This window comes from Passer montanus, unplaced genomic scaffold (genome assembly GCF_014805655.1).
Source record: "Passer montanus isolate IOZ18808 unplaced genomic scaffold, ASM1480565v1 scaffold2, whole genome shotgun sequence".
NCBI lineage: Eukaryota > Metazoa > Chordata > Aves > Passeriformes > Passeridae > Passer > Passer montanus.
Window position 1 is genome coordinate 11471269 of NW_024366591.1, and position 25036 is coordinate 11496304.

The following is a 25036-nucleotide window of genomic DNA, read 5'->3' on the forward strand; positions in this document are numbered from 1 at the left end:
TTCTTTTTCTTTTCATACATAAATGAATGAGAGCTCTAGTTTAAAATTTAAATTGATCAACTAAGTCTGCTTACAGACATCTTCCCTCTCCTTTCTCTGGGAAAAGACATTTCCCACATACTGCTAATATAATTGAAGATTAATGGCCAGAACAGTGTTGTAACATGACGTGGTGATAAATTTCTCAGGTATGATAAACAATGAACAAAAAGAAACAGAATAATTTTAAATTAAATGCACAAGTAATACAGCCTGGATTGTATACTTTTTTGTCACTTGAAGGGGCTTCTTCATATATATCCTCTCCATTTCCTTATTTTTACAATATTATATATAATCTGCATGTTTTACAGCATAATTTTTGAACTTTTTTAGAGTGTTTTTTTGAGTCCAAAATATCTAATTTTTCTAAATTACAGCTACAAAAACCAGGATGTGGGGTGTGCTTGCTTTTAATACAGGAATTGTTAAGCAGTGGAAAAGTAAGAAAAGTTGGCAGCCATTTCTAGTCCTGGTTTTGAAATGCCAAATAGCAACGATGTCTGCTTAGTCTTCCCAGTATGAACAGAGAACATTTTGTTAGCCTTAACTCCTTTAGTGAAAGAAGATGAGAAAAATTGAGTGCCCTAATTTAGAAACTCCAGCTTCAAACCTGATCTTTAAATTTGACAGCTGTACTTTGTGCAAGAGCCAATTTCTGTTCTATTTGTTCCCCCGATCTTTTGTACTGTCCTTGCACTTTTTCTTATATTTTAACTTAATTTTTGGAGTAGCTTGATTTTGTTTACATGGTAGGTGAAAATAGATTCTTTGCAAAAAAGATGAATCAAAAAAAAGACTCCTTTAATTGTAAGATGAGTACATGTAAACTAGGCTTTAGTTAGTAGAGGGACATTACAGAGCCAGAAACCTAAAGTTGTTTGAAAGGCACTTAAACGCATTGTTTTATACCCCATATTATACAATTTTTTAAAAATTTCTGTGTTTGATATTTTCTATTCTGTGGACCACACAATTTTAAAAACAAAGCCCTTGCTACATTTATTTAATTGTCAACATCCAGATATAATGAATATTTCATGCCACTTTGTGCCTGGTCCCTGTAATCCCACCTTTCAAGAAGAGGTTTTGCCAGACATTGCAGTGCATAGGAGTGTGGTTATAATATAGTTTACGCTGACTATTTAAACCATATTTACCTCAGAAAAGCTTGTCATCACAAAATTCTTATGCTTATAATGTTTCTGTCTTTGTTTGGTTCACCACATTTTACCCAAGAAATAAATCCTCAACCAAAATTATATGCCCTTTTGGAATTCCAAGTACTTCCGCTGGTACTAAAAGCCAGACAAAACGTTGGCAGTTCTGAGGTGCAGAAGACGGGTTTGTACTGCATAATCTGTTGGCATACTTTCCAGCAGTATCATAGGGAAACGATGCTAATCTTAAAAAAAAAAAATCGCAAGCCAGGTTTTGCCCTCTTGATACTTTCTGCTATATAAAAACAGACTCATGGAGTGTATCTCTAGAATATTTCTAACCACCCCAGTTTATGTAACTCCTCTCTCCATAGGGACCTTTCTTCTTATGCTAGTTTTTGACTATGACTTATTGTAATTCCTTAGGGTAATAGCTTAGTGAGATTGGAAATGTTCCAATTTTGACACTTAGTAATACAAGAAAAGTAATACAAGAAAAAAGGTTCTGAAATCCTTTAAGATAAATACATAGTCAGTCTGTTTAAAAAGTATAAAACATTGGTGGGACTGGAATTTACTTTTCATTATTATAAAATGTCACCATTAGAATTTGTCTCAGAAACATGCATGCTGCCCAAAACTCTCTCTTAAGAGAAATTTCAGAGATTATTCTTTACAAGTGAAGGTAAGATAAAGAAGGTAGACGAAAGATTAGTCTGAAATGGTGAAGTACAAAAAAGAATTTTTAAAAAGGTGAGATTTTATAAACCTGATTTAGACTGTTATGACACTGGTAGTCTGGTATAAAGCCTGTTCTATTTTGGTATTAAATGGTTTTCATCAGCACATAGACCAACTATAGACAAGACTAGTGAAACACTGGCTTAAACAGGAACCTGAGGAAAATTGGGAACTCTTCTTCTTGGTTCGCTCACAAACAGCTCTGTGGCTGTGGCATTTTTAACTGCCTGATTCTGCATGTTATTTCTTGAGATATTTATTAAGAAAAAAACTTGTGAAGAAGTGTCATTCCTCTTCCATCCTTTTGCTTTTTGACAGGTTACTTTTTTGTAAGGGGGAAGAGGGGAAGAGAAGGCTTGAGAAAGCAATAAACAGTTACTCTAAAACAATTATTTTCCTACAAAGGTATGACTGCCAGAGTCCTGGACTTCAGCAGGGAAAAATAAGTTAGATATTTGGGTTAAAAAAAATCCAACCAAAAAAATTGATGACATATTCAAAAGGATCTACTATATACAGATGTCTCATTGAGGAAATAAAGGATTATGAAAGAAGTGAATATTTTTGGATGTTTCCATATGAACCAACTGATAGTGAATAGAATTATATATCTTCTTTTAAGAACTGTACCAATGTAAACTTTCTACAAAATCATGCCACCATACCCAAATTTCAGAAAACAAAAAGTTAAAAAAAATTCAGAGGTATTTCTCTGTGGTTTTTTATCTCGCAAAATGTAAAGCCAGATTTGTAATATGTGATGTGGAGGAACTTACATTCTAATTGCAGGTCCAATGTTAGAATTGGAGTAGCTTAGCTTTAAGCAGTTGAATTTCGGGAATCATATGTAGACAGATGGTGTTTTCTTGTTAGCATTCAGAGTAAATGTTTTATCAGAAACATACAGAAAGGAAACAATGTTTGTAGGAAAAGAGGGGGGTTTCTTTGGCCGTGCAAGAAGGATGAGAAGACAAATAGAAATATCACAAACGGGGGAAGAGGAGTACTTTAGAGTCTGGACACCCTAAAGAAGTCTGCCTACTCAGCCACTAGATGGCAGTTAAGTATTTTTTAATGGATTGCAAGGCACTTGCAAGTCATTTCCAGGCGGTCCTGCAGTCACCCTGCAGCAGGAATTTTAATTTTCTTTTCTTTTTTTTCCTTTTTTTTTGTTTTGTTGTTTTTGGTTTTTTTTGTTGTTGTTGTTTTTGTCACAGTCAAAGGAGTGGCTTTCTGCTAATTAATAAGCCTTTAGAATGTACCTACACTTGCTCTGTTTAATCTAACTAAAATTTAGCAACCTGAGCTTCTCTCAAAGCAGATGCTCCAATTTCCCAATCCAGAAAAACACTAAATATTTAGAAAGCACTGCTCTGTCACTGTTGTTTTGGTTAGTTAGTTGTTTGGTTTTTTTTAAACAGTGAAATGAAAACATTTGGTTTGGCCTACCAGTCTTCTGGATGACTCTCTTTGAAGTGATAATTAAAAACTTATCAATGAATTACTATCATTTAAATAAAGAGGTCAATATCCTGTTGAAGATGAAATTTTTTTCTTCAACCACAATCGTGAACCCATATTCTATTTAGTTAGGATGAGGCAGAAGTTTAGAAAAAATAAAAGGGAAAAACTTGTGTCAGACATAATTAATTGACAAAAACATAGAATATAAAATACAGACGACATATTTAAATGAAAAAACAGGAGTATAGAATGTCATGCCTGTGTGGTAAAAAAATGTAAGCAGTTAATTCTCAGAACAAATATTAGTGTTTTGTATTATATCCAGACTTCACAATACTTGGATTGACTTCTGTTATTTTGCTTGAAGGCAGTGTTTGCCTTTTTAAAAGAAACAATACATTTTATTATTTTCAGTGGAGTTGCAATAACCCATTTTTTGCACTCTTCCTCCTAGTCATGGTGAGACTAAAATTTCTTTTCTCTAATCTGTCTTCTTAATGTTAATGTCAAGATGAAGTTTTACTTCCGTGCTCATTTTAGTTTCAAAGATTCTTTATTCTCTTTTTCCACTTTTATTGAGACAGCCATATATCATAGATCTGAAACACATAAAAATCATAGCACAGTTCAGTGTTGAGTGGAACATTAGGAAGTCATGATGTACAAACTCTTTTCCACCAATGTCCTCCTCCAAGCAAGGTTAGTTTTGATGTTTGGTGGTTTTTCTCAGGACTTTGCTCATCTCTGAGCATGGGTATGAGGTAATGGTAGTATGTATTTCCTGCTTTGCCTAGTCAGTGGTAAAATGCTCTGTTTCTGATTCATTGTGTTGATAACAGCCAAAAGAGATGAAAATATGCACTGTAAAAACCTGAATTTCCTCTGAGTTACTCCTAATTCAAGTCCTTTCAGGCATTGATTAAAATTCTTAAGAAATCGTGGTTTAAATTCTTGCAATTAATCTAATTTCACAGCTGCTTCATCACAGATTTTATGAGAATGTATATTAATAATATTAACAACAAGAGTAATAAAAATGTAGATTTTTGCATCCTTTTGTCATAATGGGCATTCTTCTTTTTTTGTCTTGACTATGATTTATACTTAGACAAAGTTGATTGAAAAAAGGGGTTTTTGTCATTTTAGGTACAAATTCTTGGGCATGCAGCATCAATGTTAGGGTTTGGGCAATAATTGATGGGAGGAAAAGGAGAATGAGAGTAAAACTGAGAAAATAATTTATTTTAACATGAATTGTTTGGCAATGCTTTAAATCCTTGACTATAATGTTAGAGACTTTCACTTCCTGGAAAAGAACTAGGGGATAGGGATTGCATAGAAAGAACTATCACTTTTCTGTCTGTGTTTGATTCTGAGCATTAATATACTTCTTCTCTTGCCTTTTACAGTGAGTTTCTTGTAAAATAACAGAGTACTGTAACTTCCCTTAGGGAGCAGTGAATACAAATGCATGATAGGTATATACTTATTGAAAATTCTGTTTAAATTGTTTACTCTCTTCTCCTCTGACTCCTCCCTATTCCTGCTCATGAAAATAGATAAATTTGATGTAGTGCTTATGCCATCTATACATTCCTGGTTATAGCAAAATTTATGAGCTATATTCATTAATTATTAAAATACTTTTTTTTTCTTAAATTCTTTAAACCAGAAATCCTATTTCAGATTAAAATCTATAAACTCCTCTTGTACCAAAATAAGATTTGTACTGTATGTTCCATTATTTACTTATGAAATTTCTCTCATTTTTTGGAGACTACTGGTAAGAGATTTTGTTTGTTTGATGGTAACATCCTGTACTTGGATTATGTCAAATATTTTTGGTACTATAGTATTTACTTTGCAAGCTTTTTTGAAAAAAGAATTCCACAGAAATTGAATAGAACAAATGAAGAAATTACATTAAATACTGGAAAGCAGTTTGAAAAAGTGTATGTGTGTAAGTCTGTGTGTGTGTACATATAGTATGTGAAAACTTCTTGCAACATTCCTAGTAGGACATTTCATTTGGCAAGTGGACTTAAACTATTTGAGAGACCTCATCCACACAAAAGTGAGAACTGTTTCAGGTTCTTCTTATATTTCTCTTGGCATTAAATATCAGGTGCTACCTTTTAGTGATGTAAATCCTGAGATTTTCAACAGGACCCTCTATGTGGAAGGGAGATAAGAAATGCTTTTCTTGGTAAAAAGAACTATTCATTTAACTTAAAAATGCCCTAAATAATTATTTTTTTTAAAAAGAAAAGAAAACTAAACAAGCAATTATGTACCGCCAAACCTAAATGCGACCCTAAAAGTAAGGCTGAGAATAATTTCTGCTCTTTGGATACAAGACAGAGTAACCAGTTTATCTTCTACTTACATTTAGATCAAAAGTTATTATGTTTTCCATCTTAAGTTAGTATAAATAAAAGCAGTAAAATCACTTTATTTTCTTTTCTGTATTTTGAATACCTGTTTTTCTTTGTATTTATTCTTTAGAGAGCAAGCCCAAAACTATTCATAGAAAGTAACTTGCATATTCCAGAATATGTAATTGCTCTTTATCATTATTTAATTTTTTCTAAATATACAAATTGCGTTTGTTGTTTTTTTTTTTTTTTAATGTTCATGATACCAGGAAGATTTTAGTTAACTTCTCAATACTTAAAGCTCAATTTTGATTACTTGATTTTGATTGACTTTTTTTAAGTTTCTTTCACTCAAAGTGATACAGCTTTATTTCTAATATAGCTTTCACAGTTAGAGTTACAGATGAGAGACTTTCAGGCCCCTGCCTTCAGCATGTTCATGGATACAGTTTGTGGAGACTCTTTCCATTTCTTCAAACCTGTTCTGTTGTGAGTAATAGGCTCATGCTTCAGTGTATCTACAAAGATTTATTCTTACTGTGGATATTTTTTGCTGCTTATTCCCTGTTGGAAGCTCAAGACAAAAGCAGCATGTGAACCTCCCATTTTGTGGTCTGGCTGAACTCGGATGAAAAGGGCAAGTACTGTGTAGAAGTATCATACTCTGAACAGTTGCTTATCAGGATGTGGCAAAGTTCATCTGAAAAATCATTACCTTTCTTGCTCTCCCCTATAGAGATAAAAGGTATTCCAAGCCCTTCAAATTTAAACCATTAATGTTCACATTTCGGCTCATAGAATCTATATTGTTATTTCTAGCATAAAAGCTTACAATTGTTGCATATAAAGAGCACAAAAATAATAATAGAATTAGTTTGCACAGTGACTGCTTTCCAGGTTGCTGGATAGTTTCAACTGGAATTGAAAATCAGGGAAAGGTCTGGTGTGAAAAAGTTCAACACCTTTCTCTAATATGTCAAAGCAGTAACATTCAAGGTATGCCAGATTTTATGTTTTAACAGAATGAGATGAATTGTTGCCTTGGCCTGGATACACAGGAAAACTACCCAAACACTTTAGTATAATAGTTGAAATACTTTAGAAAAAAACAAAGGTGACAGAAGAAAGGAAGCAATTAATCATGTGTCAGGCATTTCAGTAAGCAATCTAATATTGAGGAGAAACTAAATCCAGACAGTTTTTATCACAACTCTTAAGGAAATCTGTGACTTTCAAGCTACCTGTTGCTTATGGACTGCTGACAGTAGCTAGGTTCTAATTATCTAGCACTAGCAGCCTCTTTGCAATCTACAGCTCAGTAAATAAAAGACACCAGAAACAGGTAACATAATGTTATACTAAAATTAATAAAGTTCAGCTTTTCTTTCAGTACCAAGTCTCATTTACATACTTGTTTTATGCTGGATGAGTGTTAGAACAGTTAAATGAATTTCTGAGCAAAATTAAGCTATGTGGATAGTAAATCCATTTTGAAGTTTTATTAATTTCTGTACTGTTTCATGCCTCCCTAATAATGAAATTTCATCTAGGCCATGACAGAAACCTTCAAAATTTGACAGGAATTTTTTGGCTGGCTTTTCAACCTGGATAGTCAGGAGATTGCTCATTGCACATGGAACATGCACAGCCTGTTTGAGAAATGCTGGGGATTGTGCTATAGCCATACACCTCTCACTGTATTTTTGTCTTGCTCACTCTTTCATACTCAAGCTACCAGGATAAAGTGAGGGTTAAGCTTCCACAAGAGTTATTTGTGAAGGTTTAAAGTAATGCTGTGTAATACTACAGTAATTAAACTTGATTCCTGCGCATCTCCTAGGGTGGTCAGTGGCTCTGTGAGATTTTTATTTTACCTTGTCTTGTCTTCAGTCTATGAAAATTCTTTTGAGTTTTCTATCATAGTAAAACCTGGGGATAGCCTAAGTTTATTTTCCAGCTAGGTTAAGAGTTACACCTTAAAGAGAGAAAATTCTTTTAGTCTTTGATGTATCTCAAGTTGATTATTTATTTAAATGGGTAATGTAAAGAACTGAGATCTTATTCTCTGAAATATGCTTAGCTCAGGGATAAAGGATTCAAACTGTTCAGGAACAGAAGCTTCAAGAATCTAAGCTCTTTTTTCCTCTGACTTCAAGCTTTCCAAGTCAGCACTTGCAATGCATGCATCTTTCTTCAAGGGTGTATGTTCCCTGTTGATTTTGTGTTAGTTTATTTGAACTATTTGAATTTCAATAATTATTGATCTCTGCATGTAATGGTTTGGGGGTTTTTTGTCACACATGATAGGTGTGACAAAACCACTAGGTTGATTAGACATGTCCCAGCTCTTTAGGACAGGAAGAGCTACCTAGTCCATTGCCAGCCTTGTGCAGGCTGGTGTAATCCATCTGTTGCAATGTGTCACAGAGTGGAAGAGCAGCTCTCACATATTTGATAAATTTTATGACTTCAGACAGGGCAATGCACAACACTGTTTTTGCTTCAGGCCTTGCTTGTTCATTGCTATACTGGGGAGCATCACTTCCTTGTGGCTGTAGGAAGAAAGATGGACTATTGTGAAAAAGTGTACCCCTTGTTCCCATATGTGCAACTTCAGAATAGTAAAAGCTTCACTCAAAAAGGTTTAATCAGGTAGTCTGAGGAGGAAACTAGTACCCAATACTAATTCTACTCCTTCAGTAATTCTCCCTGATAGTATTGGCAAGTTTGCCAACTTTTGTTTCAATTTCTGCTGCTGTAAAAATGCTGCAATGAGCCTTGAGATTAAGTGAAATGTGAGAATTAATTAAATGGATGCTATTTTGTTTGAATGCAAATCAAGTCTCCACTAGTACTTCTCATTTGCCAATTACTGTAGCACTAAAAATGCCTGTTAAATGTTGTGTCTCCTTTTCTTAAGGTTGATCTGCAGTTGCAAGAAGTAGCTTTGAAAATGAGACAGCTTTAAAGAGAGAAACCTGAATAGAGATCACATTTCTCTGACTGAATTAAATTCTTACTGTGGCTCTACTTTGTGCCATTCGGTGAGCGTGCGTGTTCAAAAACGTTTCACTTCGCGTAGAAAAGCAGCATTTATTAACAGAGCCGTTGGAAAGAGAATCCTTCCAAGTTCCTGTGCTTTGCTAGTACCTCCAAGTGCTTCCAGGCACACTTACTAGAAGACATGAGGGGCCTTATTTTGCCATCTTAATTCTGTTTAACTGTATGCTTCTATATCCTGTGTGTTCTTGCAACTAGGTAGTAGCATAGCCTCTGATTCATGAAATGTGATGCAGAGAAACTAAAAAGTTTTTTTGAAAAAAAAAAAAAAGATAAAGCAAATATAATCCTATCATCTAAATATAAATTCCATCCAGAGAGGAAATTTCATGACTCTAAGTGACAACTGCTGAAAATTATCAAACTGCTGATGCAACTTTTTGACTTGTTGTAGCATAAGGTATTAACTTCTAAAACAAAGCTATAACACACCTTTATTTTTCAAATATGCCAAAATTACCAACAGGAACTGTCATTATGTTTTGTTTTTTTTTAAAAAAGATACTTTATGGTTGTTCATAAAGCATATAAGTGAGTGAAAGCTAAGTTATAAAAATATTGACAAGTATATTATACATACACATGTCTGTATATCTATATACACATAGACCAGGCTAACTTTTACAGATGTGGGGTTTTTTTCTGCCTGGAAATTTAGTTATAGAAGGGTCTATAGGTTTCAGTCACTCATCTGACAAACTAGGTTGTCAACTCTGTAGAAGGAGGTAGCTGCACTCTGATCTTTTACATGTTTGAAGATCCTCGACACGTTCTATCTACATAGATCAGCTTTATGCTGGACATCTGAAATGCACATGTGGAAAACATGACAAGATTGGAATGAATTCTATGTAATGTACATGTGCAGATCCAAGTGTACAACCTTTAGCCAGCAAAGCAAATATTTCCAGATCCATGTACAAACAGTCCTATCAGTGCAACCCAGAGATTGGTCCCAGATTGAGCATCCAACTCATTGCACGTGGAACATGTACAGCCTGTTTGAGAAAAGCTGGGCACTGTTCTTTAGCCACACACCTCTGAAATGTTTTTTCCTGCTCACTCTTTCATACTCAAGCCACCAGGATAAAGCAAGGGTTAAGCTTCCACCTTTCTTTCTTTCTTTACAGAAAGAAGACTGTTCCACAGTACCTGGGTCCTGGGTAAGAACTTTAGGCAAGACAGAGTTTCCTCATATCTCTTTTAAACCCCATAGGTTTCTGCTGTGGAAATGTCCTCTGGATTGAAAATGAAGCTTCTTTTCATTATGTGTGTGTGTGGGTTTTCTTAATCTCAGCCTTCTGGTCCTTGTCAACAGCTTTTGACCATCTTTTGCATGTGTGAAAAATGAAGTAGTCTCTTGCTTATTCTCTAAGGAAATAGAGAAATTTTTATTTCTGATTGGATTTATATAGTTTTGATTTTCATTCTTGTTTGATAAGCCCTTTCAAATCTAGAGGTCAACTTTAGGACAAAGGCAAAAATACAATTAAACTGCTCTGAGGACATCTTAAAAGTCTAAATGAAAAATGCGTCTGTCTAAAATAATTATTGCAACACATAAATACTGGGGCTGTGTTTTGTTTTGCTTTTGGTTTCCTTGTTTTTTAGACCAAATAAATTCAAGTACATCATATCCTCTGGATAAATATCTCTTCATTCACATCAAAGTCTTGTTTGTTCATACTGATGTTGTTTCTATGAAAACCTGGATATGTTGGTGATTGTTAGGTATAACCTGATAGGAAATCACCAGCTTGTTTGAAATGCTGTATCTTGAGGCTAGCAGAAATGCTGCTTCTTAGGGTGTGGTGAAAAACAGCCCCTTTAATTCATCAGGACATTTTCATTTCTTGTTTGCATTGCTAATTCATCTCAGTGCATTGCTCATTTTTAAAAAAAACTTTATAAAATAGTTCTTCTCTTGAAAGAAATTTCATTATATGCAGGGCAAATTGTCTTGTAGAAGAGTGGATTCTAGGTATTTCCTGCAACTAACATAGAATTACAGTATTCAAGAACTACTTCTTTTTCTTGTTAAAAGTTGAATCTAATCTCCCAAGTAAAAGAGTGTTTAAAACAGTGAACTGGTCTGAGATCAGCCATTTTTAAGGCAAATCTCTTCAGAGCCATTGAATATTGTGCCTAATCCTGTTGGCAGCAGTTTGTTTATGACGGAAATTAATTACTGTATCTCTTATAAAACCTTTGTGGAGTGTTCTTACAGTATAAAATGGGAGCTTAGGAGAATTACAGTCTGGGGAAACTGGATTTGATCTCAGCTGAAAACTGGTGTGTGGCCTTAATAATCCTAGCAACACATTTCCTTTGATAGTGTTGCCTTTTGAAGAACTGATAGGCCTTATTGCATTTGCAGGTGACTGGTAGGGGGATAAGAGCAGATGAAACAAAGGGATAAACAATATTGTATTCCTCCTTTATTAAGAAATTCTTCAACAAAACTGTTGCTGCTATGAACTATTGAGTTATTAAAGGAAACTGGATGGACTGAAGCACCATGAGTAATTTGTAATGGAAATGTCTTTCTCAACCTTTTTTCCGTCTTATTATACTGTTTGTTATTTTGTTTGTGTTAATTCCTTCACTATTCATTTTTTCACGTTCCTTTCTTTGTTTTACATTTTTTGTCAACCTGTGGCAGGGGGACCTAGTTGTAATATACAACTTTTGGTTCAAATTGCTGTTCCAGAAAGTTCAAACAATCGAAGAGATTGTAAGTTTTTTGATAAGGGTACTTCAAAATCAAGCAATTACTGGCTTAAATGTTTTTGCTGTTTTACTTCTGGGATTGCTTTAGGACAATTAACAAATTCTAAGATAAATAAGAAATTGAAATGTTATGGCTGAAAACCAATCCTCTGCAGAAATATTTTTTAAGTATTATTGAACTGTTAAGTATTATTTTATTAGCAATCCCCAGCTGAAGTTATAACTTTCTTTTCCAAAAAAAAAAAAATTACTTTTAATACTTGCGCATGTGTCAGAAGATGAGAAAAATGTTTCCATGAAACAAATCAAGGCAATTGGTATATCAAGTATTGTATGTTTATTTGTCGGCTTCTTTACAAAATCTATAATTTGAATATTTAAAATATTTCCTATTAAGCAAGACTATGGTCTCATTTGAGATGCATATGATTTGGTAAAAGGAAATAAAAAGGCACTTAAACAAGTTTTGCTGTAACCACTAGTGAAACATCTTGCATGACCAACTTAATTCAAGTAAATCCTTGAAATGCTGGCTAGTATTTCTTTAAAATTGTAGGAATTAATGTGCCTTTAAGGTTAATGGTTCCTCTACTCACTCTACAGCAAGCAGGATCAGATGCTTTAGAGAAAGAGAGAAAAATGTGAAACCTGTCAAGTACAGAATAATCATTTCAGGCAGGAATATTTCCTATCACAGTCTGTCTCTTGGCAGAGTTATCAGTTTGGGGTGGGATGAAAGTTCTCCCTTAGTTTTTTCTTGCTTCTTTTCTTTCCTAGTCATGCTGGCTGGAGAAAAGCATAATTACTCTGTTCTGAGATTTAGCTGTTTTCCAAAAGATAGTGTTCTGCATTCCTGATCTGTGTTGTATCATTAAGGTGTAGATTGAAATGCAGCAGTCAATACTATGCTGAGTCTGCCACTCATGGTGATGCCTTTAAAGAAACACTTAACATTTTTTTCAATTAACAGAATTAAAGTAATGTTGAGCCCTCCCACCACTATGTCTTCATATCCACATGTAGGCAAATGCCTGCACTACTTGTGCTCAGCAGTTGGTTGTTTTCTCAGTCAGCATATTTGCAGGGAGGGAGGGGTTGCTACTGATTTTTCCTTTTTCAAGTGTAATCACAGTCTAAAATATGCTTTTGCTGTCGAAGGTAGTGTCATATATAAAAAAGTAAGTTTCCTAAACTGTCTTCTTCCACTTAAAACGTAGTTAGCCAAAATGATTCCTTCACTTTTTAAAGCCTTGACATAACTAGCTTATTTCTGGACCTCTGGAATACTATTGTTGACCTAAATTTAATTTTTATGTAGTGATGAATGTTATCCTCTTTTGAGCTTATTATTTGTTTTCTTTGAAAGGATGCTTTTGAGGTGAAATCTGAGGAGCGTGCCAGTGTCATCCAACAACTTGAGCAAACTATTGAGGATCTGAGGACAAAAATTGCAGAACTAGAGAAACAATTTCCTGCCGCAGAGGTACAGACTGCTGGGAGGGAGCAGGAAAATGAGCACGCACATGCAGACTCTGGGGAACTCAGCAGTGTGACTCTTCAAAGGAATGAAGAGGAGACCACACCCAGGACTGTGTCACAGGCGAGATCTGTACAAACGTCACCAACAGAGGATTATTTAACACATACAATGCCTTCAGCCAGTGCACTGCCACAGCCAGCCCCACCACCACACTTAGAAGGGGGCAAAAGTGAAGGGCCTACTCAGCAATTGCCAGCTCTAGAACTACAGCCCACATTTTGTTCTGAAATCTCCTTAATTCTGTCACCGAAGCTAATCTCAGTGCCACTGGATGCAAGCCAATCAGTACAGAGTACACCGCAGTCACCTCTTCCAGGACCCAAAGCTGACTTGTCCCTTGCATTTGAAGGAGAGACTGAAATGACAATTTCCCATCAGCCTCTAAGTACTGTAGATGTAACTTGTAGTGAACATCCCTCTTCCTTGCCCCCAGAGCCCACATGTAGCATTCCTCCATCACTGCCAGTGACTGAACAGGCTGCCTCCCTGTCTGGAGCACATGGCCATTCCTTTGTTACTCCCATGTCTGTGGCAGGATTACCACTGCCACCACCTCTACCTGGCTCAGGACTCCCTTCCTCTGCTGTCTCAGCAGTGACAGGCCTGGAGCACTCTTTCCCAGGTGCCACAATGTCACCTCTCCCTCCTCCTCCACATTTGCCAAGTGGGGAGATAGCAACGGTGCCTCCAGCTCCTTTCCTTCCATGTCCTGGATTCCCTCCACCACCTCCACCACCACCTTTGCCTGGAGCAGGAGTCCCATCTCCTCTGCCCGGCTGGGGTATCCCACCTCCCCCTCCACCACCACCACCTTTACCTGGAGCTGGTGTGCCTCCTCCACCTCCTCCTCTGCCTGGCCTGGCATTGCCACCCCCAGCACCACCGCTTTCTGGAGCAGGACTGCCACCACCTCCCCCACCTCTGCCTGGAGGGGGCATTCCGCCACCACCTCCTCCACCACCACCTCTGCCTGGTGCAGCTGTACCTCCTCCTCCACCTCTTCCAGGTTCAGCTGTACCTCCTCCACCACCTCTGCCTGGTGTAGCTGTGCCCCCTCCACCACCTCTGCCTGGTGCTGGTGTCCCTCCACCCCCTCCTTTGCCTGGGTTGGGGATGCCTCCTCCGGCACCACCACCATTGCCTGGAAGTGCACCACCCCTTCCAGCACCAGTCCAGGGCAGCAGCTACCCAGCAGTCCCACAGGGCTTTCTTCCTCCTCCATTACCATCTGGTTTATTTGCAATGGGGATGAATCAGGAGAAAGGGAGCAGGAAACATGTAATAGAGCCTTCTCGGCCAATGAAGCCTCTTTACTGGACAAGAATTCAGCTCCACAGTAAAAGGTAAGTCATAGAGATATGTACAGTGGTGGTTTTGCTTTGGCTGTCTTGATAGTATTGTTCATCGTTAGCAAAAGTCTTTCCTGCTATGTAGGTCTTTGAGAGAACATCAGTGCAAGCAGGTTTTTATGTATAGCTGGATATATAAATAGGGTGCCCATTTTCTTTAAAGCGTGCAAAAGTTATTTGCACATGAAAGCTCTCTCATGGTAGCGTTTTCAGTGTCCTTTGGGGCTACATATCACATGTGGATAAGAGATCTGAGGATGATGGTGTGCCACCAAGTGTTCTGTGAAATTTTTTTCAAAATGTTGTATTTGTGATTCCCCTCAAATTTCAAGGTAGCATTGGTCTCTCTAGAGCATCTTGCAAGTTTTGGTAGTGTCTCCCTTCTAGATGAATGTATGCTGAACACATTCTATCCTTCTCTTTCCTTTCTTCAGTGACCTTGAAATACTTTTTTTTCCACCTTGTACACTCAACAGATTCAGATTCAATCTGAAATTTATTTGCATAAAGCGATTCTGATAGCCCCTACTTTTATATGACTTCGTTTCAGTTGTTGTTGATGTTTTTTGGGGTTTTTGTAAAAGATCGTTGCTGGTCGTGAAAAAAACTTTCATTATAAGTATTTTTCTTATATCTCTGAGTAGTAATTATAAAACCCATCTGCTGTTATTTAATAATGAATTTATTCTTTCTTCTCAAGTTCTTGTCACTGTTGCACAGGTGGTCAGTAAATAACTGTCTATTTCTACTTCTCTTCCTGTCCATGTCTGTACATTTTTATAGCCTATATACAGCCTATTTTTATTCCTAGGCATGTAGAGTGGGTGAACATAAGTAAGCCTGACTGTATCACACATGAAAAAAGAAGAAAACCCAGAAGTATGAGGAAGAATCAACAGTAGTTTTTATCAAAATGCTGCTAGTAGAATTTAGGCAACAACTTATAAATTGCTGCTATTTTATTTTTTTAATTCCTCCATTTATGACCTTATTTAGTTTGACGTTGCCCTACATAGGTCTTTTGCTTAACTTTAGAGATTCTAGTGCTTCACTTGTGTGGGAAAAAATTGAAGAGCCTTCCATAGATTATCATGAGTTTGAAGAACTGTTTTCTAAAACAGCTGTTAAAGAGAGGAAGAAACCCATTTCGGACACCATTACAAAAACAAAGACCAAACAAGTGAGTACTCATTTAATATCAGATCTTTTCTAGGTTATTTTTTCACATAAAGACAGAATTTTGCATGCAGCTGAGATGAATTATGTCTGGTGTAGAATTGTTACCATATATAAATACACACTATAGAAAAATAAGAGAAGGAGAGAATGTAGGATGTATTTCAAAGCTGTACATATTAAAGGCTGAATATTTCTTTTTTCATAAATTACTTTTCAAGTTTGTATTTTCTTAAAAATATCTTTGCTATATCCACTTTAACAAAAATAATACTAAAATAATTAGGTGCATATATGATGCTTTGAAATTGACTGCAGATGTGCAAGGAGTAGTATATATATTATTCTGATTAATTTTATACATTAAATAATGAGTTGCATATGAAGTACCATGACTTCAGAGAAAAATTATGCTTCAGAATCTAATTCCTAGTGTTATACCAATCAGAATGGTTTTAGGTTTGTGTTGTGTTTATGTATATAAAGGATATGAAGTTTATATAGACAATAAATGACAAGCACAGCTGGGAAAAATCCAACATTAATCAAACCGGTTTCATGACACAGAATGGTGTTCAATATAATAAAAAAGGGAAGAATACTTTAAAGTGTAGAAGTTTAAACCCCAGAGTAAAAGAATTTAATCTGAATGTTTACATGACTATTTGGCTGTAATCTTCTTGGTGTCTGTGTAAGAATCAAAATTGTGGGGTATGCTAAGTAATTTTCAATTAAACTTTCAGGTCAGAGAGGGGGATGATCTTATGTGGGTTCCTAAAAAGCCATTAAAGTTCTTGTTTTATCTTTGTTTTGTGTTCCTGTACTCAATTCAAAGCTAGGTAGATCTTTCCATCATCTTTTGACATGCAGGTTAGCGCTCTACAAGACTTTATTCCAACATGGGATACAAAGTGGTATTCTTTAAGATCTCTAGTCACTAAACCTTACATCTGAATATGACCTATGAGTTCTCCACCTCTTAGTTCTGGAGATCTTGCCCCCATAGACACATTTTGGTCAGGTGCTTCACTGTGCTGACAACTTGCAGCAGGCAAAAGAACTGGTAATGAAGGTAGGATGATTATCCCAAAGTGTTGGATAAAACACAAGGATGGATGGATGGACGGATGGACAGAAAAGATAGTGCAAACACACCTACCCTGTGCTGCACTAGGTTGTACTAAGTGGATGGGAGGAAATGTAAGATTCCATTGCTATCTTGCTGTCCTGCAGTAAATCTCCAAAGTGCAAGACCTTTGCTTCTCTTCCCTCCTTGTAGAAAAAGCTGGTTGTTAATGGTTATTCTTAGCTTAATTACTATCGTAGTGGTTTAAGTATAAAAGGGAGTGCAAAAGTGATGCTGTGCCCCTGAAAATTTTGCAAGATTTGGGGATGAAAATCTCCCAACAGAGTGGAAATCATGGCTATTTACTTCTGTAACATAAAAAGAGCTTTAAAGACAGTGATTATGAATAAACATTATATGTGGATTTTAATACTAAATATTTATTTTTCTTGCAATATCATAAATTTAGATCTGTTGTCAGTAACTTAAAAAAATGCAATGAAAGCTCAATTAAAATGTCTGATAGTGTTTAACTTCTTTGAAAAGAGCAAGTTTTTTCTGACAGAAATTTCCACACAGAAGTTTAAGGCAATCAAGTAGTTACTGTCACCCAGGACAAACATTCCTGTGAGCCACCTTAATTCACATAAGATAATTGTGTTTCTCTTCCTCTGATAGTCAAACAAATGTACTGCTCTCAAAACCAGAAAGAAATTGTCTAATAGAGAAGTCTGGCTTGTATCTGGGGAGAAAAGATTAACTAAACAGATAAACAGGCTTTCATTAGAACTATGGTTAGAGCTATCATTTATTGCAGATGTCAAGTTAAATACTCATGTGTGAGAATCCAATTAGGGCTTTTCAGAGTATTTCCATAACACAATTGAAATAGAACAGCTTCACAAATATATTCCACGTATGAAATCTCAGCAGTTTGGAATGCAGGACATTATTTTAGAATTCTCTTAATCTATAGTGCAGTAAACACTTGGATAATGAAGTCTATCCATGTTTAGGAGAAGAAACAGTTACTTGGGGAAAGCATGACTGTAATTCCATAAGTATGGTTTTTACAGGGAGCACCAAATGCTGTTTAAGTGCTTACTGACTTACATGGCTTCTATGATAGTTACGGGTGTTGTAAAGATCTTACAAATGGTGTTTCTGTAGTGATTTTTACAGGGACATGTTATGCAAAGCAGATGTGTTTTGTCACCTGTTGAACTATGAAGAAGCACTGTACAGAACAAAACCAGGACTCTCACTGCTGCTTTCCCAAAAAGCTCTTGTCTGGCAATTGTTTTTGCTCCTTGTGTTGATGTGTAGGGTCTGCTGAGTGAATGTATTGCTTAGATGGACTGGATGTAAAGCACTGGCCACACTGGAAATAGTAGTAATGAAAAAATGTACAGATAACTTTCAAATGTATAAAGTATTCGGTACTCTGTATAAACATATGAATTTAATAAGACTGTTTTTATTGCAAGCTGAAATAAAAATGTGTTTTTCCACATGCCAGGAGGGAGAATTCTAGCTAATCTGTAGAAAGATTTGATAGTTTTGGGATGTTTTAGTGGGTGAAAGATTAATGATTTTGAAGTACACTGCTGTTCTGCACACAGGGCTTTCATTGTCTAAGGCAGTGAGTGTATGGTTGTTTGTTGTGTATGTATATAGCTATGAACTATATAATTATTTCTGAATAGTGAGTACTATTTAAGTGGCAAAATTATTCTTATTGCTCTGAGTTGATTGGTTGTTTGGTGTTTTTTTGTTAATGAATGAATCAATTTCAGCCTACCCAACTATTTGTTCTAATTTTTTTTCTTGGCATGATCATCTGCAAGTAATACAATATAAACCTATAAAACTTTTAAAAAAATCAATATTATACGTAGCATTGAATGAAGGTTTCACTAAAATCCATTCCAGAACCTTAGAGAAAGAATAAGTGTTATTATATATTTGTGAATGCAGCTGATTTTATTCTTACCACCTCTTATTTGGTGCTATGGCACAAACTGTGATTTATTTTGCTCTATTAATGCATATATATCAAATTCTCAGCTGCTGTAAATGTGTGCAGACTCACTCAACGAGAATGCCTACTAAATCTTCAAAGAAAGTCCTTTATAGGCTATATTGTAGGTGGGGCTGCCATTACTACCTATTAAAGTGGTCTGACTTTCATTAGAAGTGCCTGTTATAACGTTACCAAAATTTAGCTCTTCAGACTGCAAGTTTTGTTGGGTTGGGTTTTTCCCCCAGTTTGTGTCTCCTGCATTTTGCCAGTGTTAAGAAAGGAAACAAGGTCTGCTTTTGCTTATGTCCACATAGTTTCCTAGACTTGAATTATGGAGAAATTTTACAACATGTATATTTTTAGCTGTATAAAGGGTGTCTTGAATTTTGACACTTTACAGGTTATAGGACTGTTCCTGTTGCTTAGGAGGGACTTCAGGAATAATCCTGAAGATTTTTCTCTGACCTTTTACTAGTAATTTGGAAAACAGGAGCCTAGAAGAGGGAGGCAAAGGAAGATTAAGAAAAGTAACTGGGGAAGGAGTGAATAACTGGGGAGATCTGACAGTTGAAAATAGAGAGCATATTAGCTGTGAATTCTGTGTCACCTCTTATTCTGTGTAAAGCAATTTCATTCAGAAACTTTTTGTAAAACTGGGGTGGTTTTGATCTGGGCGATTCTTTAAACAAAATTGTCAATCTCATCAAACCTGTGACGTTTGATCCAAGCGGAGGGTAAAACTCACTCTTGTGTCTTGTTCAGATATGTCATGTAGTTACAATAGAAGTTTGGATTATGTGGCTAGGCAGCCTTTTTCACAGAAGCCTTTTCATAGCTTGTGTCATCTGCATGAAATGAGCACAGTCCATAATGATTACTTATTAAATTAAGCTGTTACCTGTGTCAGAAATTGCTTTATAGAAGTTGTTGAAGCACTTATAACACAAGTAATTAGTAAAGGAGGCAGAAAATAGCTTTATGATTAAGGCTCATGAAAATGGTCTTATGATAATTCTCATATTGATTCTCAAAATTAAGAATATACTTGCATGGCAAACATTGGCCAGTGTATATTGAATGAGTTTGGTGGGAAAATGGTACATAATCAGAAAACCTTGATATCAGTCAGCATAATAAGGATATAGAATGGACTGAGCTGACTTGCATAGGTTATTTTCTTCCCTAACTTTTGAACAGTCATTTTATAAACTTTACTGCTAGCCCTCTAACGGCACTTTTGGAAAATATTATTAAAGTAACTGCAATGAACTTTTCAATCACAGACCATGTGCTTATAATCTATCACGTAAATGAAAAAAATGTTAAAGATTTTCTCATGTGGAAAGTCCACTATGAATCTATTGACATTAATATTTTAAACACTACTCCCACCCCAGAATATAAATAGTAGATTGCTGAAATTTCATTTGTTTTCAAAAGCCTTAGGTGCATAAAAGATGTACCAATGAAACAATTTAGATTATGATTTCAGGATATTGGAATTTTAAGTTGGACATAAAGAAGGAAGAGAATACTTCTGGAAATAAAATGCCACTCCCGTCCTTAGAGTTAGAATGTGGGTCTTGTTTTTTAGTAAGGGACATTTTACTATTGCTCAGCCTCCTGTTGAGGAACACAATGCTTATCCAACTTAACTAATTTTTAACTTAATTTAAGCACTCTAAGTATTTTTCTCACCTAATGTTATCAATTATGAATATTAACTGGGGTAACAATGTCTTGGTAAGAGATTACTCCTACAGTAATATTTTTATGATGTTAATTTCAGACAGTGCTATTTTAGTGCTAAAACTGCACAAAATTATATTAATTGTTTCTCATCCATATTGGTAAAAGCTTTGTTTATTAAATAATACAAGAGGCTAATAGAGAAATGTACAAAAAGTAAATATTATGTTTCATTGCTACCCTCAAGCATAAAGTCTCAGACATGACTGCTTGACTTCGTCAATTTGCATAACATGTCAACAACTTACATGTAAAGCTATATGAGAAAGAGAAAGATATAGATTATGAAATTCTTCAGTGGGTAAAGAAACTAGCTCGTTTCCAGAGGGGATTTTCCATTTTGGTTAGGATGGGAGCCAGAGAGATGCTGAAAATTAGGCTTTGTTATTGATGCTCTGTGAGTTCAGCTAAATCATTATGTGCCATCAGCAAGGATATATTGTTGCACAGCTGAGACCAGGTGTTGGTTTTGGGGGCTTAGGCGTATTTTGTAGATATTAAGGAAAATTTTTGATCTCCTACTACACCAAAGTGACCACACTACTTTAAGTAGTCCCCGTTTCCACTCTCACAGTTGCCATTACTAGCCAGAAGTTACTTCTGAATTTACCTTTAAAATAAGGCAAACAAAAGATGAACTAAAATCCACAACACACATAAAAATCCCCCACCTGTAATAGTATGTTATTCTGTTATACCTGTAAGAAGGATATACATGGGGAAGATATGATGGGTCCACTTCTGTGATTGCCCATTTTACACTTGGAATACACTTCAATCTGCAGAAAAGACTTGTCATGATGCCTGCTGAGAAGGTGACTACATTACTTCCCTGATCCTGTCCCTTAACATTGGATTTGGAACGTTATTGTTTCTGCCTCTTCCCTGCCACATGTATGAGTGACAGGTCTTGGTAAAGTGGGGTTTCCTAGACGTGACTTTGTGTTATGTTTTCTTAACCAGTGAGAACTTTGGGATATTTTTTCTAAATGCTCAAAATCAGAAATAGAAAGCAAGAATCATTGAAAAATTCCACGCATTAACTAAATATTATTCTGGGGAAAAGGAATCTTCATAATTTTTGCTTCAGGGTTCTCATCAAACATGTGTCTTGCATTACCTTTCACTAAATATGTCTTTGACTGTTTTTGCTTGTGTTAAACAATCGGGAACAAATTTGGCAGAGGTAGTTTGTTAATGCTCAACAATGAGGACCACTCAAGAATTAGAAAGTTTGTCCTAGACTTCAGGCTGCAGATAATATCTCTAGCTTCCTTTTTATTTATTTTTTTAAAATTTGTTTAAAGCAGAGTTCCAGAATCCAGACTAAAAAGTAGCTGTGTATTGTGTCTGAGGCTTTAGATCTTGCAGAGATTGGATTTATCGAACTTTTGTTGTTCTGCCTTTAAATGGCGTCACTTGTCTGTAGCCTGTAGGCCCAGACTATGCAGCTGATTTATTTCATTGTTTTACTTTTAAATGTGGGGATTGCTTTAGGCATTTATGCTAATATTCATATTTTCTGAATTAGTGTTGTATTGTTATATCCATTCTATTGGAGGAAACTCTAGTATTCATGCAATTGACTGAAATGGGAATGAACAGCATAATAGAGATTAGTGTAGAAGTTGACATAAACTCTACATTTTAAATAAAACCAGGGAAAGTTGGTAGCTGCTATGTGAAACTGTGTTATCTATTGCTGTTCTGCACCCATTCACCTGACAGTCATGCTCTTTGTCACCTTTTTGATATCATCATCGTTCAGAATTTTGGCAGCAAAGATAACTTATTCTTCATGTGGACAGTATTTTTTTGTTTTGCTTCTAATCACCATCAAGACATGGCACTCAGCAACTAATTATTCTCCTGTCTATCACCTCACTTTCAGAAATGCAGCTTCTTTTTTTTCCTGCTGACTTTTATGCCAGGACTTCAAAGGATCTACTAGGTCACTAAGTCTGGTCCTGCCCCCTGGGCAGGAATCATGTTCTAGCCTGCATGACAGCATAATTAATTTGCTTTTTTTTTCCCTAGTGTTGATCCCCTTGTTGTATTTGTAAGCCTGATCTTAGTAGCTCTCTGAGCTTTAGAATTCTGATGGAAGATAGAAACTCTGATTCCACAATTTGAAGAAAATATAACAGCACATAGGTGAAGAATTAGATGTGGGAGATGCCCAAGAGCAGACTCCAACCCATCCATGTTCTTTGGGCCTCCAAGAGGGATCAGTGTAGCTCTGCTTCCTTTGGAAAGGTCAAGTCAGTTCAAGTAGGTTCACACCTGAATGCAGCTGTAATGTTTTTTGGTTTTTTTTGTGGAAGACCACAAAGCTATTTTACTCTTGATTTTCTTTTGTTTTGTTTTACTCCTCAATAACATAGTATCCTACATCAGCTCCATTTCTATGTTGTTTTTGCAGAATGTGAGGAACAGAAAACATACAAGCTTACTTCTGATGAGCTCTTTCCATTTTGTGTGACTATTGTTTTCTGACAGCACTTTTAAGATTAGTTTGCATTTGATTTTTAATTCACTTTATTTGTCAGCTTTGGGATAGTTTTCTAGTTCAAATTAGAGGCAACAAAGGACTCCCATTATATGCTGGCACCAGCAAGTTAGTTATGCTATTAATACAAGATATTTTGGAGTTGAGTGATAATGATAGGAGCTGAAACCAACAGTTCCTCCTTCATCTTCTTTACCAAATTCAGTCTTTTTGATGTTTTTGGAATACACAACTTTAGGATGAAGTTTTTAACTTTTTTTATGTAACATACTATATTGTTTCTTTTGTTGCTCTGCCTTTCCTGCAAGTACGTTTTGGTAGCAACATCAGTTGAAGAAATTCTGTTCCTTTTGAAATTTTGTACACAATTTCTTTTTTTTTTTTTTGATAGAATGGAAAACACTTGTTTGGTTGCTATTACAGATTGGAACTTAATTGTTGGAAAGATTTGATCTAGACCTTGCTACCCAAGATCCACTTTATTTTGTAATCCTTTTGTAGCTGCAAAGAAATAAATCAATAACAGCTTCTCTTTACAAGATGAAAATCTTGTATTGACATAGCTTTAGCTCAGTTCCAGGCTTGAATTAAATTTTTGTTCCATTAAAAAAAAATATTTAGAATTATTATAGCCCATTAGAAGACTACTGCAGGTTATCCTAATTGTATTTTTCTGAATTACATTAGTTTTACATTTGAATTCCAAAGAAATCTGACCATCATATCTTAGTTTTAAATTCCAAATCGCATATTAAATGGATTAAAAAATTACACAGGAATTTCTTGGTAATTTTTGACAGGTGATGTGAGTAGCCATGCCTTGAATTTAGATCTTTAACCTTGTGAATATCAGTTATGATATACTTGTTTTTCAATGTTAAAATTTTCGGTTAATGAGCAGTATTTTTGCTGTTGAGATATCCCACCCCAAAAGGGAAAGGAACACACAAGTGTGTAGATGCTCATGGTGAAAAAGCAATGACAAAAGTCAGAAGGTCTGTAAAAGCTTACAAAGTTTTATTACCAAATTATACACTTGTCATGGAAATTGATATGTTATTCCCTTGTTTTCCAGTATAAGCTCACAGTGGTGGGTTTTGAATAAAGAGGTAGAGTGAGTGAGAGAAACTGGAGAGAGGGAGGGAGAAAGATCACTCGTCCTTGCCCCAGTGTCGATCCAGCTAATGGGATGTCCAGAGTCCTGGAGCATGTACACCTGAGCTTCATGGGGGTACTTTTTATAGATAAGATTTCCCTGCTCTGGAGATAAGTTTCTTGCTTTCTATGCAAACCAGATATCCTGCACAGTTCATTCCTCTAGACCTTTCTGGCAATGGTTTGGAGGGCTTTAGGGGATCTCAGGTGTCTTTATCCCACTCTACTGGGTTGGCTTTTGGTCAGCAATCCTTTTTCTTGACCTCATTCCTGCATGTGCACTGTACCATGCTGTGCTTATCTCCAGGAGCTAGAACAAGGATTTCTGTCCCAAAAAATTGCTGCCCTGCCCCTGCCCCCTTCTCCAGCCACATCCTGTTACTTCTCACAGCATGTTATTACCAAGGATCCTCGGTTGGCAGCACAGCGATCTGGCTGTTCATGTTTGAGACACAGACATTAGTCCTTTATCTTCAGGGCTTCTACAGTTGTATTTTCACTCCACTGCAGCTAGTTTGGCATCTGTAAGAAAAGGGGGATAAAATATCTTCATAATCAATGGTTATGAAGATTTAAGAAGGGAAAAAATAAAATTAAACAGTTGGCCAGCCAACCACATCCTCAGGAAACCTATACTGTAAGTACAGTGTGTTTCTCAAGTTTCCTTTTCTAAGTAGTTCCAATGGCAGAGTTCAGGGTCAGGTTTTTCCTTCTCTTCTGCTGTTCAAACGTCAGTGTACAGACCTGTATCTGAAAATGTAAGTGAATCAAATTTGGCAACGAATCAGTGAATCAGAGGGCAAACATCTTCTGAGTACTTTTTTGAGCTTTTAAGATGTGAATTGGATCATTAAATTCTTTACTCTGGCTAACCTAATTCTACTTTTTCTAATCTCCTTT

General features: G+C 36.0%; 1 protein-coding gene across 2 annotated transcripts in view; it reads left to right on the top strand.

The window, feature by feature from the left end:
• Window positions 1–25036, top strand: part of FMN2 (formin 2) — a 159070-nt gene that overhangs the window by 40762 nt on the left and 93272 nt on the right. For both annotated transcript variants that reach the window (XM_039707424.1, XM_039707425.1), the window contains 2 exons: window positions 12936–14452; window positions 15494–15638. In XM_039707424.1, the coding sequence (XP_039563358.1) occupies window positions 12936–14452; window positions 15494–15638 (1662 nt within the window). The remainder of the gene's footprint in view (window positions 1–12935; window positions 14453–15493; window positions 15639–25036) is intronic.